General features: G+C 41.0%; 1 protein-coding gene and 1 non-coding gene across 2 annotated transcripts; one reads left to right on the forward strand and one right to left on the reverse strand.

Annotated features, from left to right (window-relative positions):
* Positions 1–3,189: 3,189 nt before the first annotated feature.
* LOC112793652 (small nucleolar RNA R71) lies at positions 3,190–3,297 on the forward strand. The gene has a single exon (XR_003198354.1). It is a non-coding gene; the product is annotated as a small nucleolar RNA R71 (small nucleolar RNA).
* A 9,002-nt stretch (positions 3,298–12,299) lies between these two features.
* On the reverse strand, positions 12,300–13,249 carry LOC112790193 (vacuolar protein-sorting-associated protein 33 homolog). Its single transcript, XM_025832468.2, has 4 exons — positions 13,068–13,249; positions 12,876–12,986; positions 12,645–12,710; positions 12,300–12,453 (listed from the first exon to the last, which is right to left on the reverse strand). Exons 1-4 carry the CDS (start codon positions 13,167–13,169, stop codon positions 12,304–12,306), a joined length of 429 nt encoding a protein of 142 aa, XP_025688253.1. The 5' UTR covers positions 13,170–13,249; the 3' UTR covers positions 12,300–12,303.
* Positions 13,250–13,833: the final 584 nt, after the last annotated feature.

Raw genomic sequence — 13,833 nt, forward strand, 5'->3', positions numbered from 1 at the left:
TGTTTTTCTGTGATTTCAGGTAAATTTTGACTGAAATTGAGGGATTTGAGCAAAACTCTGAAGAAGGCTGACAAAAGGACTGCTGATGCTGTTGGAATCTGACCTCCCTGCACTCGAAATGGATTTTCTGGAGCTACAGAACTCCAATTGGCGGGCTCTCAACGGCGTTGGAAAGTAGACATCCAGGGCTTTCCATCAATATATAATAATCCATACTTTATTCGAAGAATGACGACGTAACTTGGCGTTGAACGCCAAGTACACGCTGCTGTCTCGAGTTAAACGCCAGAAAAACGTCATGATCCGGAGTTGAACGCCCAAAACACGTCATAACCTGGAGTTTGACGCCAAGAAATGCCTCTACTCGTGGATTGATCAAGCTCAGCCCAAGCATACACCAAGTGGGCCCCGGAAGTGAATTTATGCATCAATTACTTACTCATGTAAACCCTAGTAGCTAGTCTAGTATATATAGGACATTTATCTATTGTATTAGACATCTTTGGTCTCAGTTTTGTTTTATTATTCATCTTAGGAGATCATTGATCACGTTAGGGAGGCTGGCCATTCGGCCATGCCTGGACCTCTTTTACTTATGTATTTTCAACGGTGGAGTTTCTGCACACCATAGATTAAGGGTGTGGAGCTCTGCTGTACCTCAAGTATTAATGAAGTTCTATTATCTTTTATTCAAATCTCTCTTATTCTTATTCCAAGATACTCATTCGTACCCAAGAACATGATGAATGTTATGAGTCAGATTACCCTCATTATCATTCTCACTTATGAACGCGTGTGATTGACAACCACTTCCGTTCTACATGAAACAGAGCTTGAACGTGTATCTCTTAGATTCCCCAACAGAATCTTCGTGGTATAAGCTAGATAGATGGCGGCATTTATGAGGATCCGGAAAGTCTCACCTTGTCTGTGGTATTCCGAGTAGGATCCTGGGAATCCGGAAAGTCTAACCTTGTCTGTGGTATTCCGAGTAGGATTCCGGTAATGAATGACTGTGACGTGCTTCAAACTTGTAACCTGCTGGGCGTTAGTGACAGACGCAAAAGAGGGATTCTATTCCAGTAGGAGCGGGAACCAACCGGTGATTAGCCGTACTGTGACAGAGTGCGTGAGCATTAGTTTTCACTGCGAGGATGGGATGTAGCCATCAGCCATGGGTGATGCCTCCAGACGATTAGCCGTGCGACTGACAACCGCATAGGACCATTTTCCCGAGAGGATGAAAGTAGCCACAGTTGATGGTGAACCCCTATACAAAGCTTGCCATGGAAAGGAGTAAGAAGGATTGAGTAGAAGCAGTAGGAGAGCAGGCGTCCTTGGGCTCTACAGCATCTCCATCCGCTTATCTGAAATTCCCACCAATGAATCTGCATAAGTCTTCTATCCCTTTTATTTCTACCCTTTATTTCTATTTTCGAAAAACCCATAAACCATTTTAATCTGCCTGACTGAGATTTACAAGGTGACCATAGCTTGCTTCATACCAACAATCTCTGTGGGATCGACCCTTACTCGCGTAAGGTTTATTACTTGGACGACCCAGTACACTTGCTGGTTAGTTGAACGGAGTTGTGTATTCAACCAGTGCCATAATAAAGTTTTCATTCAAAATCCAAAGAACGTAGATCACAATTTCGTCCACCACTTCCTCTCCATGATGACAGAGGGATATCCTTGGGCCTTAAACACCAAGGATTCTTCATTCACTTGAATGATCAACTCTCCTCTATCAACATCAATCACAGCCTTTGCTGTGGCTAGGAAGGGTCTGCCAAGGATGATGGATTCATCCATGCACTTCCCAGTCTCTAGGACTATGAAATCAGCAGGGATGTAATGGTCCTCAACTTTTACCAGAACATCTTCTACAAGTCCATAAGCTTGTTTTCTTGAATTGTCTGCCATCTCTAGTGAGATTTTTGCAGCTTGCACCTCAAAGATCCCTAGCTTCTCCATTACAGAGAGAGGCATGAGGTTTACACTTGACCCTAAGTCACACAAGGCCTTCTTGAAGGTCATGGTGCCTATGGTACAAGGTATTGAAAACTTCCCAGGATCCTGTCTCTTTTGAGGCAGTTTCTGCCTAGACAAGTCATCCAGTTCCTTGGTGAGCAAAGGGGGTTCATCCTCCCAAGTCTCATTTCTAAATAACTTGTCATTCAGCTTCATGATTGCTCCAAGGTATTTAGCAACTTGCTCTTCAGTGACATACTCATCCTCTTCAGAGGAGGAATACTCATCAGAGCTCATGAATGGCAGAAGTAAGTCCAATGGAATCTCTATGGTCTCATTTTGAGCCTCAGATTCCCATCGTTCCTCATTGGGGAACTCATTCGAGGCCAGTGGACGTCCATTGAGGTCTTCCTCAGTGGCGTTCACTGCCTCTCCTTCCTCCCAAAATTCGGCCATGTTGATGGCCTTGCACTCTCCTTTTGGATTTTCTTCTGTATTGCTTGGGAGAGTACTAGGAGGGAGTTCAGTAATTTTCTTGCTCAGCTGACCCACTTGTGCCTCCAAATTTCTAATGGAGGACCTTGTTTCAGTCATGAAACTTTGAGTGGTTTTGATTAGATCAGAGACCATGGTTGCTAAGTCAGGGGTATTCTGCTTAGAACTCTCTGTCTGTTGCTGAGAAGATGATGGAAAAGGCTTGCTATTGCTAAACCTATTTCTTCCACCATTATTGTTATTGAAACCTTGTTGAGGTCTCTGTTGATCCTTCCATGAGAAATTTGGATGATTTCTCCATGAAGGATTATAGGTGTTTCCATAGGGTTCTCCCATGTAATTCACCTCTTCCATTGAAGGGTTCTCAGGATCATAAGCTTCTTCCTCAGATGAAGCCTCCTTAGTACTGCTTGGTGCACTTTGCATTCCAGACAGACTTTGAGAAATCATATTGACTTGTTGAGTCAATATTTTGTTCTGAGCCAATATGGCATTCAGAGTGTCAATCTCAAGAACTCCTTTCTTCTGACTAGTCCCATTGTTCACAGGATTTCTTTCAGAAGTATACATGAATTGGTTATTTGCAACCATTTCAATCAGTTCTTGAGCTTCAGTAGGCGTCTTCTTCAGATGAAGAGATCCTCCAGCAGAGCTATCCAAAGACATTTTGGACAGTTCAGAGAGACCATCATAGAAAATACCTATGATGTTCCATTCAGAAAGCATATCAGAAGGACACTTTCTGATTAATTGTTTGTATCTTTCCCAAGCTTCATAGAAGGATTCTCCTTCCTTCTGTCTGAAGGTTTGGACTTCCACTCTAAGCTTACTCAATTTTTGAGGTGGAAAGAACTTTGCCAAGAAGGCATTGACTAGCTTTTCCCAAGAGTCCAGGCTTTCTTTAGGCTGAGAGTCCAACCATGTCCTAGCTCTGTCTCTTACAGCAAAAGGGAATAGCATAAGTCTGTAGACCTCAGGGTCAACCCCATTAGTCTTGACTGTGTCACAGATTTGTAAGAATTCAGCTAAAAACTGATGAGGATCTTCCAATGGAAGTCCATGGAACTTGCAATTCTGTTGCATTAGAGAAACTAATTGAGGCTTAAGCTCAAAGTTGTTTGCTCCAATGGCAGGGATAGAGATGCTTCTCCCATAAAAGTTGGGAGTAGGTGCAGTAAAGTCACCCAGCACCTTCCTTGCATTGTTGGCATTGTTGTTGTTTTCGGCTGCCATGTGTTCTTCTTCTTTGAAGAATTCGGTTAGGTCCTCTACAGAGAGTTGTGCCTTAGCTTCTCTTAGCTTTCTCTTCAAGGTCCTATCAGGTTCAGGATCAGCCTCAACAAGAATGTTTTTGTCTTTGCTCCTGCTCATAAGAAAGAGAAGAGAACAAGAAAATGTGGAATCCTCTATGTCACAGTATAGATATTCCTTGAAGTGTCAGAGGAAAAGGAAAGTAGAAGACAGAAGTAGAAAATTCGAACTTATCAAAGAATATGGAGTTCGAATTTTGCATTAAGGGATAGTGTTAGTCCATAAATAGAAGGATGTGAGAAGGAGGGAAGTGATTTTCGAAAATGAAAGTGGAAAAGAAATCAAGTGATTTTTGAAAAAGATTTTGAAATTAGAAATCAGAAAGATTTGATTGAAAGTTATTTTGAAAAAGATGTGGTTAAGAAGATATGATTAGTTTTAAAAAGATGTGATTGAGAAGATATGATTTGAAAAACATTTTAAAAAGATTTGATTTTGAAAATTAAAAACTTGGCTAACAAGAAAAGATATGATTCAAACATTAAACCTTTCTCAACAGAAAAGGCAACATACTTGAAATGTTGAATCAAATCATTAATTGATAGCAAGTATCTTTGAAAATAGAAAGAAATTGATTTTGAAAAAGATTTGATTGAAAAATTGATTTGAAAAAAAGATTTGATTTTGAAAAACTTTGAAAACTTGAAAAAAATTTGATTTGAAAACAAAATCTTCCCCCTTTAGCCATCCTGGCGTTAAACGCCCAGAATGGTGCACATTCTGGCGTTTAACGCCCAAAACTATACCCTTTTGGGCGTTAAACGCCCAACCAGGTACCCTGGCTGGCGTTTAAACGCCAGTCTGTCCTTCTTCACTGGGCGTTTTGAACGCCCAGCTTTTTCTGTGCAATTCCTCTGCAGTATGTTCTGAATCTTCAATTCTCTGTATTATTGACTTGAAAAGACACAAATAAAAAATATTTTTGGATTTTTAATAATAAGGAATAATCAAAATACAACTAAAATCAAATAACAATGCATGCAAGACACCAAACTTAGCAGTTTGTATACTACTGACACTAATGAGAATGCATATGAGACACCTAAACACTCAAGTCAAAAGAATTCAAAGATCAGAGTAAGAAATCATCAAGAACAACTTGAAGATCCCTAAGACACATGAATGAATGCATGCAATTGACACCAAACTTAAAATGAGACACTAGACTCAAACATGCAATAATTTTTTTGGTTTTTATAATTTTGTAAAATTTTTTTGTGTTTTTTTTTTCGAAAATTAAGTGGAAAAGAAAAATAAAGGTATCAAAATTCTTAATGAGAATTCCAGGAATCATGCAATGTTAGTCTAAAGCTTTAGTCTAAAGAAATTAGACATGGCTAAACAAGCTTCAGCAGGACATTGCATTCAAGAGCTAAATTGATGAAAATCAATCAGCTTTGGTGATGATAAGAACATCACCTTGAAACACTAGAATTCATTCTTAAGAACTCTGAAAAAAAATACCTAATCTAAGCAACAAGATGAACCGTCAGTTGTCCAAACTCAACAATCCCCGGCAACGGCGCCAAAAACTTGGTGCGCGAAATTGTGAACAATACTTTTCAGAACTCTCATAATCCCCGGTCATGAACCCCAAAAACTTGGTGTTCAATACCATGGCATTAACACAACTTCGCACAACTAACCTGCAAGTGCACTGGGTCGTCCAAGTAATAAACCTTACGCGAGTAAGGGTCGATCCCACGGAGATTGTTAGTATGAAGCAAGCTATGGTCATCTTGTAAATCTTAGTCAGGCAAACTCAAATGGATATGGTGATGAACGCATAAAAACATAAAGATAAAGATAGAGATACTTATGTAATTCATTGGTAGGAACTTCAGATAAGCGCATGAAGATGCCTTCCCTTCCGTCTCTCTGCTTTCCTACTGTCTTCATCCAATCCTTCTTACTCCTTTCCATGGCAAGCTTATGCAAGGGTTTCACCGTTGTCAGTGGCTACCTCCCATCCTCTCAGTGAAAATGTTCCTATGCTCTGTCACAGCATGGCTAATCATCTGTCGGTTCTCGGTCAGGCCGGAATAGAATATAGTGATTCTTTTGCGTCTGTCACTAACGCCCCGCCTGCTAGGAGTTTGAAGCACGTCACAGTCATTCAATCATTGAATCCTACTCAGAATACCACAGACAAGGTTAGACCTTCCGGATTCTCTTGAATGCCGCCATCAGTTCTAGCCTATACCACGAAGACTCTGATCTCACGGAATGGTTGGCTCGGTTGTCAGGCGAGCACTCGGTTGTCAGGCGATCAACCATGCATCGTGCAATCAGGAATCCAAGAGATATTCACCCAATCGAAGGTAGAACGGAGGTGGTTGTCAGTCACACGTTCATAGGTGAGAATGATGATGAGTGTCACGGATCATCACATTCATCAAGTTGAAGAACAAGTGATATCTTAGAACAAGAACAAGCGGAATTGAATGGAAGAACAATAGTAATTGCATTAATACTCGAGGTACAGCAGAGCTCCACACCTTAATCTATGGTGTGTAGAAACTCCACCGTTGAAAATACATAAGAACAAGGTCTAGGCATGGCCATGAGGCCAGCCTCTCAATGATCTAAGATAGCATAAAAATGAAGATAGCTACCCCTCGATATCTCAATACAATAGTAAAAGGTCCTACTTATAGAAAACTAGTAGCCTAAGGTTTACAGAAATGAGTAAATGACATAAAAATCCACTTCCGGGCCCACTTGGTGTGTGCTTGGGCTGAGCAATGAAGCATTTTCGTGCAGAGACTTCTCTTGGAGTTAAACGCCAGCTTTTATGCCAGTTTGGGCGTTTAACTCCCATTTTGGTGCCAGTTCCAGCGTTTAACGCTGGGATTTCTGAGGGTGACTTTGAACGCCGGTTTGGGCCATCAAATCTTGGGCAAAGGATGGACTATCATATATTGCTGGAAAGCCCAGGATGTCTACTTTCCAACGCCGTTGAGATCGCGCCAATTGGGCTTTTGTAGCTCCAGAAAATCCACTTCGAGTGCAGGGAGGTCAGAATCCAACAGCATCTGCAGTCCTTTTTAGTCTCTGAATCAGATTTTTGCTCAGGTCCCTCAATTTCAGCCAGAAAATACCTGAAATCACAGAAAAATACACAAACTCATAGTAAAGTCCAGAAAAGTGAATTTTAACTAAAAACTAATAAAAATATACTAAAAACTAACTAGATCATACTAAAAACATACTAAAAACAATGCCAAAAAGTGTACAAATTATCCGCTCATCAACATGTTCCATAGCATTCCGGATATGTCGCGGTAAATTGAGAGGCTGGTCTGTGAGAATGCACCATAGTAGAACGGCCATGTCTGCGGTGAAAGAGGACTCATGAGTACTCGGGAAGACGTAATGGGACATGATCTGTGCCCATACGTGAGCCTCTAAGGTAAGGGCGGAAGCCGAGATCCCCTTAGGACGGGAACGATGGTATCCGAAGATCCATTTGCTGCCAGGGCGAGCAATAACTCTGAGAACAGCGTCCCAGTCAAAAGTGTATGCCTGGCGCTTGGTTGCGGCTTTCTGAAAAGTATCCAATCCTTCTGGAGCAGGTGGGAGATCTAAGGCCTGCTGTATGGCTTCTTCTGTAATGGGGACTTGTTTCTGGCATAAATAGATGGACTGCAGAGTCGGCAGGTGAAAGTTGGAGCAGAACTCAACAACCCAAGAAAGATTAACCTGTCGTGGCTGTCTCAGTAGAAATCCCTAATGTCTATGTGCAATTTGTGGCTCAACAAATTTAGCGATATGAGGCGGAAGGATAAGAAGGTGTTCGTTGTTGTAATTTTGAGCTGCCAGAATAGGAAACATCTGCTCACAATAGCGATTTAGGAATCGTGCAGTGTCCTTGGCTGGGAAGGCTCGTTCCTTTTTATCAACCTTGATAATCCTTTTAATTCTCTTTGTTGAGGGCTTGACTGCAGTTGAAGAAGGTTAGGCCACTAATGCTCTCTTCGTTCCTTTCCTTGCTATAGGTTTAGGGGTAGCTTTCTCTTTACCTTTCTTGGTGGCCATTCTGAAAAAGGGAAGAGAAAGTAAGTTAGATCCAAAGAAACAAAGCAAGGAAGGAGATGGAGTGGGTAATAAACAGTGCACGGTGAAGATGAATGAAATAAACACATGGTCTAGACAACATGTGAAAAGATCAAGAAAGGAAATAGGATAGGTGCACAAAAAGGGAAGTAGATGCAAGATGATTATTGGCATGCCGGCAAGGGCATGAGTAGCATAGATCAAGCATCACTTCGTAACAAATTAACAATTTGTATTGGCACTTAAATTGAATTAATAAAATAGTAAAGGAATTTTGTGAAAAACATGCATGGAGTAGTAGAATAGGATAATGTAGAAAAGTGCATGATGCCATATGGGCCTTTTCACAAACACATAGCATGCATGGTAATTAAAGCATAGAAAGTATTGAAGTAAACATGCAAGCAATCCTTTGATGATAATAAGATATAGGTGCCAAACAAGTTACAATAATCCACAAGCAAATAATGAGGAATGATGGCTCAAATAAATATGCTAGCACCATGTAAAAAGGAAATAAGAATAAAGAAAATAATGATAAAGAAAAGAAAAAGAAAAGAAAAGAAAATAACATCTAAAATAAGAAGAATGATAAAAAGGGAAGAAGAGAAGAAAACCTTGTTAATGGAGGTGGGAGAAAGAGAGAGTGAAGGGTGGGATAGAAGGGAGAAGGGAGAAGGGGGAAATAAGGAGGGAAAAGAGAAATTAGGATTTGGAGGAGAGAAAGATAAGATAATTTGGCAGTTTTGGTGGAGCTGTGCGGCGCAAGCAACGCGGCCGCGTGAGGCATGCGTTCGTGTGATTGCGCTTTAAGGTAGGTGAAGCGGTCGCGTCAGTCACGCGGTCGCGTGACCCATATTGTGCTTCTGGCGCGAGTACAGCCTCGCGGCTGCACAACTCTCTGTTCAAATTGATAAATTTGCCAAAATTGGGGTGACGCGATCGCGTGGGGCATGCGATCGTGTGAGTGGGCTTTTTAGAGGAATGTGACGCGGTGGCGTGCATCACGCGGCCGCGTGGGTAGAATTGTGCGTTCAGCACCATTCCAGCACCACTCCAGCACAATAATTGGTTGTGCACCCTTTTACGTCGAAATCCAGGGCACGCGGCCGCATGGGGCATGCGATCGCGTGGAAGGCCAGGAATCCCATGTGACGCGGACGCGTCAGTGACGTGGTCGCGTGGGATGATTTATGCCATTGGCACGCCTCCAGCCACGCTCCGGCGTGACTCTCTGTAAGCTTTTTTTTCTCACCTCTTCCTGCGACGCGGACGCGTCGCTGATGCGGTCGCGTCGCGCAGCTCTTGTTTTTTTTTTTATAGATAAAATGCGAATGCAGATGCATGAAGGCGCTAATAAAGAGAAGAGTTATTGACTAGGAAAAACTAAAGATAAAAAGAAAAGAACGATCATACCATGGTGGGTTGTCTCCCACCTAGCACTTTGCTTTAACGTCCGTAAGTTGGACGCTCCAGTAGCTCAATCTTCTGGCCTGTGGGGATCTTCCAAGAGGAAGGTCTCAAGCTCCTTATTTTTCTGCAGCTTCTCTCCATGGTACAGCTTCAGACATTGTCCATCAACTTTAATAAGTTCAGAGCGTGAAGAGTGGCTTAGGTGATAAACTCCGTATGGTTCGGCCTTCTCTACTCTGTATGGACCTTCCCATCTCGATCTCAACTTGCCTGGCATGAGTCTTAGTCGAGATTTGTAAAGGAGGACTAAATCCCCAGGTTGTAACTCTTTCCTCCTAATGTGCTGATCATGTACAGCCTTCATCTTTTCCTTGTATATTCTTGAGTTCTCATAAGCTTCTAGGCGAAGGCTCTCCAGTTCTTGCAGTTGCAACTTCCTTTCAGCTCCAGCTTGCTCAATTCCCATGTTGCACTCCTTGACTGCCCAAAAGGCTCTGTGCTCTACTTCAACTGGGAGATGACAAGCTTTTCCATAAACTAAGCGGAAAGGGCTCATTCCAATGGGTGTTTTATACGCTGTCCTGTATGCCCATAGTGCATCTTGCAGCCTGGTGCTCCAGTCTTTTCTGTGAGGTTTGATTATCTTCTGCAAGATACGCTTTATCTCTCTGTTTGACACCTCGGCTTGCCCATTGGTCTGAGGATGGTATGCTGTTGCAACCTTATGAATTATCCCATGCTTCTTCATCAATCCTGTTAGCCTCCTGTTACAGAAATGGGTGCCTTGATCGCTCACGATTGCTCGTGGTGATCCAAAGCGGCAAATAATATGGTTTCTCACAAAGGAAACAACAGTGTTAGCATCATCAGTGCAGGTAGGAATTGCTTCCACCCACTTGGAAACATAATCCACAGCTAATATTATATAAAATTGACCATTAGAATTTGGGAACAAACCCATGAAGTCAATGCCCCAAACATCAAAAATTTCACAAAAAAAGCATAAATTGTTGAGGCATCTCATCCCTCCTGGATATATTACCAAAATTTTGGCATGGAAGACAAGATCTACAAAACTCAGCAGCGTCTCTAAAAAGAGTAGGCCACCAGAATCCACAGTCTAAGATCTTTCTAGCTGTTCTTTGAGGGCCAAAATGTCCTCCACTCTCAGATGAGTGACAGGCCTCCAAAATGGACTGGAATTCTGATTGAGGTACACAACGTTTAATTACCTGATCAGCACCACATCTCCACAAATATGGGTCATCCCATATATAATATTTAGACTCACTTTTCAGCTTGTCCCTTTGATGCTTAGAAAAATGTGGAGGAAATGTGCGGCTAACTAGATAATTAGCTACAGGTGCATACCAAGGTGCTACCTCAGATACTGCTTGTAGGTTATCAAATGGAAAATTATCATCTATAGGAGTAGAATCATCCTTAATGTGCTCAAGGCGACTCAAGTGGTCTGCCACTAGATTCTGATTACCACTCATATTCTTTATTTCTAAATCAAATTCTTGTAAAAGCAATATCCAACGTATGAGCCTTGGTTTGGACTCCTTTTTGGCTAATAGATACTTCAAAGCTGCATGGTCCGAATACACCACTACTATAGTACCAAGTAGATAAGCTCGGAATTTATCCAGAGCAAAAACAATAGCAAGAAACTCTTTCTCAGTAGTAGTATAATTGGACTGGGCAGCGTCTAAAGTTTTAGACGCATAAGCAATAACAAAAGGATCCTTACCTTCACGCTGAGCCAGCGCTACTCCTACTGCATGGTTGGAAGCATCGCACATGATTTCAAATGTCTGGCTCCAGTTTGGTCCTCTCACAATGGGAGCTTGAGTCAGGTTGGTCTTCAGCTTATCGAACGCTTGCTTACAATTCTCATTGAACTCGAACTCAATATCCTTCTGCAGCAATCTGGATAAGAGAAGTGCTACCTTACTGAAATCTTTAATAAAACTCCTGTAAAAACCTGCATGGCCAAGGAACAAACGGACTTCTCTCACGGAGAAGGGGTAAGGTAAACTGGAAATAACATTCACCTTTGCTGGGTCTACAGAAATACCAATATTAGATACAACATGTCCTAATACAATCCCTTGTTTAACCATAAAATGACATTTTTCAAAATTTAATACAAGGTTTGTATTGACACATCTATCTAATACTCTAGATAATCCATCTAAGCAAAGGCTAAAAGAATCACCATAAACGCTAAAATCATCCATAAAAACTTCCATACAGTCCTCAATGAGATCAGAAAAGAGACTCATCATGCACCTCTGAAAGGTAGCTGGTGCATTGCACAAGCCAAAGGGCATTCTCTTGTAAGCATAAGTCCCAAAAGGACATGTAAAAGTAGTCTTTTCCTGATCCTCAGGAGCTATATGAATCTGGAAAGAACCTGTGTAACCATCTAAAAAGCAATAATGTGATTTACCTGACAGGCGATCCAACATTTGATCAATGAATGGAAGAGGGTAGTGATCCTTGCGAGTGGCTTGGTGGAGACGCCTGTAATCAATGCAGACTCTCCAAGCGTTCTGTACTCTGGTCGCTATGAGCTCTCCATGCTCGTTCTTCACTGTAGTGACTCTAGACTTCTTGGGCACCACTTGTACTGGGCTAACCCATTCACTGCCTGAAATGGGATAAATGATACCTGCTTCCAATAGTCTGGTCACTTCCTTTCTGACAATTTCCAAAATAGTGGGATTCAGTCTTCTCTGGGGTTGACGGACAGGTCTTGCACCTTCCTCTAAAAATATTCTGTGCTCACATACTTGAGGGATGATGCCTATGATGTCTGCCAAACTCTACCCAATTGCTTTCTTGTGCTTCCTCAGCACATTAAGTAGCTGCTCTTCCTGTTCAGGAGTGAGATCCTGTGAAATAATAACTGAAAACTTCTGCCCTTCTTCAAGATAAGCGTATTTGAGATGTGAAGGGAGAGGTTTCAACTCAATCTTCTGGTCATGGGCAGACTCTGGATTGTCTGGAGCTTGTGAAAGTTCAGAAGTGTCCTTATTGCCAGTTATCTTAAAGAAAGAAAGGGAAAAAAACAGAGTAGAGCATGATTACGTCAGATGAGTTGACTGGTTCCTCAGCCTGCATTCGGTTAAGGATGTCTGCAACACGCACAGATGCTTTTCCTTTTGTCCTCAGATTTGGTATCACTCCAAAAGAGAACTGCAAAATTAAATAATAAAACACAACAACGAAACAATTTTAAGAAAAAGGACAAGCAGATCGATGATATTATATCAAAAAGGGAATTCTATTTGTATTTGATTATCTCCTATCAGTTTGATGATAATTGTTCTGAGTCCAAAACTTCCCTGCTAACAAATTTGACAACATTATGTATTCAAAACTACAACCTCAAGTTTGTGAATTGCTTTTGCGATATGCCAAAGTGAGCTTGTATCACCATCAACTTGGCACTCCTACCATAGATGAGAAGGCAAACAAGGATAAGTAATTGTTCAAAGCAAATATTAAATGGAAGACAATTTCAAAGATGATAAATTATAACTCATAGGGACAACAATACCAAATTAACTCAATAAATATATCAGGAAGAGCATAAATGGTAATATCCAACAACATACTTTGTAAGTAAGGTCAAGCTCAAATGATAGTACATCCTCATCCATTGGTACAATATACAAGGGATACTCCCTGATTGTAACCATGTTATGTAATTTCTCTTCCTCAAGAACCTGTTCACAAGAAAATATAATTATTTTGTATGGTAGGACAAGTATACTAGTACAACATACTCAAGTTAAGGGAAAACACACTTTCTCACAAACAACAGTGCGGCGGAGAACAAAATAAACATGATATTCTCTTTGTAGTCCTTTCGATTCGTCATGGTGAATATTAGAACATATATGTCGCATCAAATTAGGCTGAGATCGCACGAGGTAGACCACTTTGGTGCAGTCAGTTTGAATGTGGTCAGCTGAAAGATGCCATAATTCAACTCTATGCTCCTATTTCACCAGTTCAACACAACCTCTCAGTATACAATAAAACTATCCAATCATCTAAACAACAAACTACTACTTATAAAAAATTCCAACTATCTTCCATGGGCAAGAATGATTTTTCTGAAATCTAATACAATAAATATGTTCCGTGTAAAAATTGAATAGAAGCAAAAGACATAAAATTTAATTACCTTGAGTAACGAAGTCTGTATGATGAGAGAGAGAGAGAGTCCCCTAGCTTCGGATCGATAACCAAACACTTCTTCCCTCGAATCTAAAACAAGAACGACCACAAGCAATTTACAAAGTCAGTTTGATTTTTGAGTGCCATCACAACGAATTGCACTCAAAACCAAAAAAGGACAAACAAATTGGTGGGAATTGAGAAACACTTACGTTCTTGAGGATGTTGATGAGGATTGTTCCCTGAAATATAACCATATAAATTAAAAATTTAGAATTGTTATCAAATAATACTTTTAAAAGAGGTATACCTGATTGAAATGAGATTGATGGGGGCATTGTCCAGGTTGGGAATCTGAGCCATTGTAATTGGAATGAAATTAGCGGTTCA

The sequence above is a fragment of the Arachis hypogaea genome, chromosome 3 (assembly GCF_003086295.3).
Source record: "Arachis hypogaea cultivar Tifrunner chromosome 3, arahy.Tifrunner.gnm2.J5K5, whole genome shotgun sequence".
Taxonomy (NCBI): Eukaryota; Viridiplantae; Streptophyta; class Magnoliopsida; order Fabales; family Fabaceae; genus Arachis; species Arachis hypogaea.

Coding starts and splice junctions, on each gene's coding strand:
- LOC112790193 (XM_025832468.2), bottom strand. CDS start 13,169: ATGCGACATATATGTTCTAATATTCACCATGACGAATCGAAAGGACTA. Junction 12,711..12,875: donor AGCTTGACCTTACTTACAAA/GTATGTTGTTGG, acceptor CATCTATGGTAG/GAGTGCCAAGTTGATGGTGA. Junction 12,454..12,644: donor AAGCAATTCACAAACTTGAG/GTTGTAGTTTTG, acceptor TTAATTTTGCAG/TTCTCTTTTGGAGTGATACC.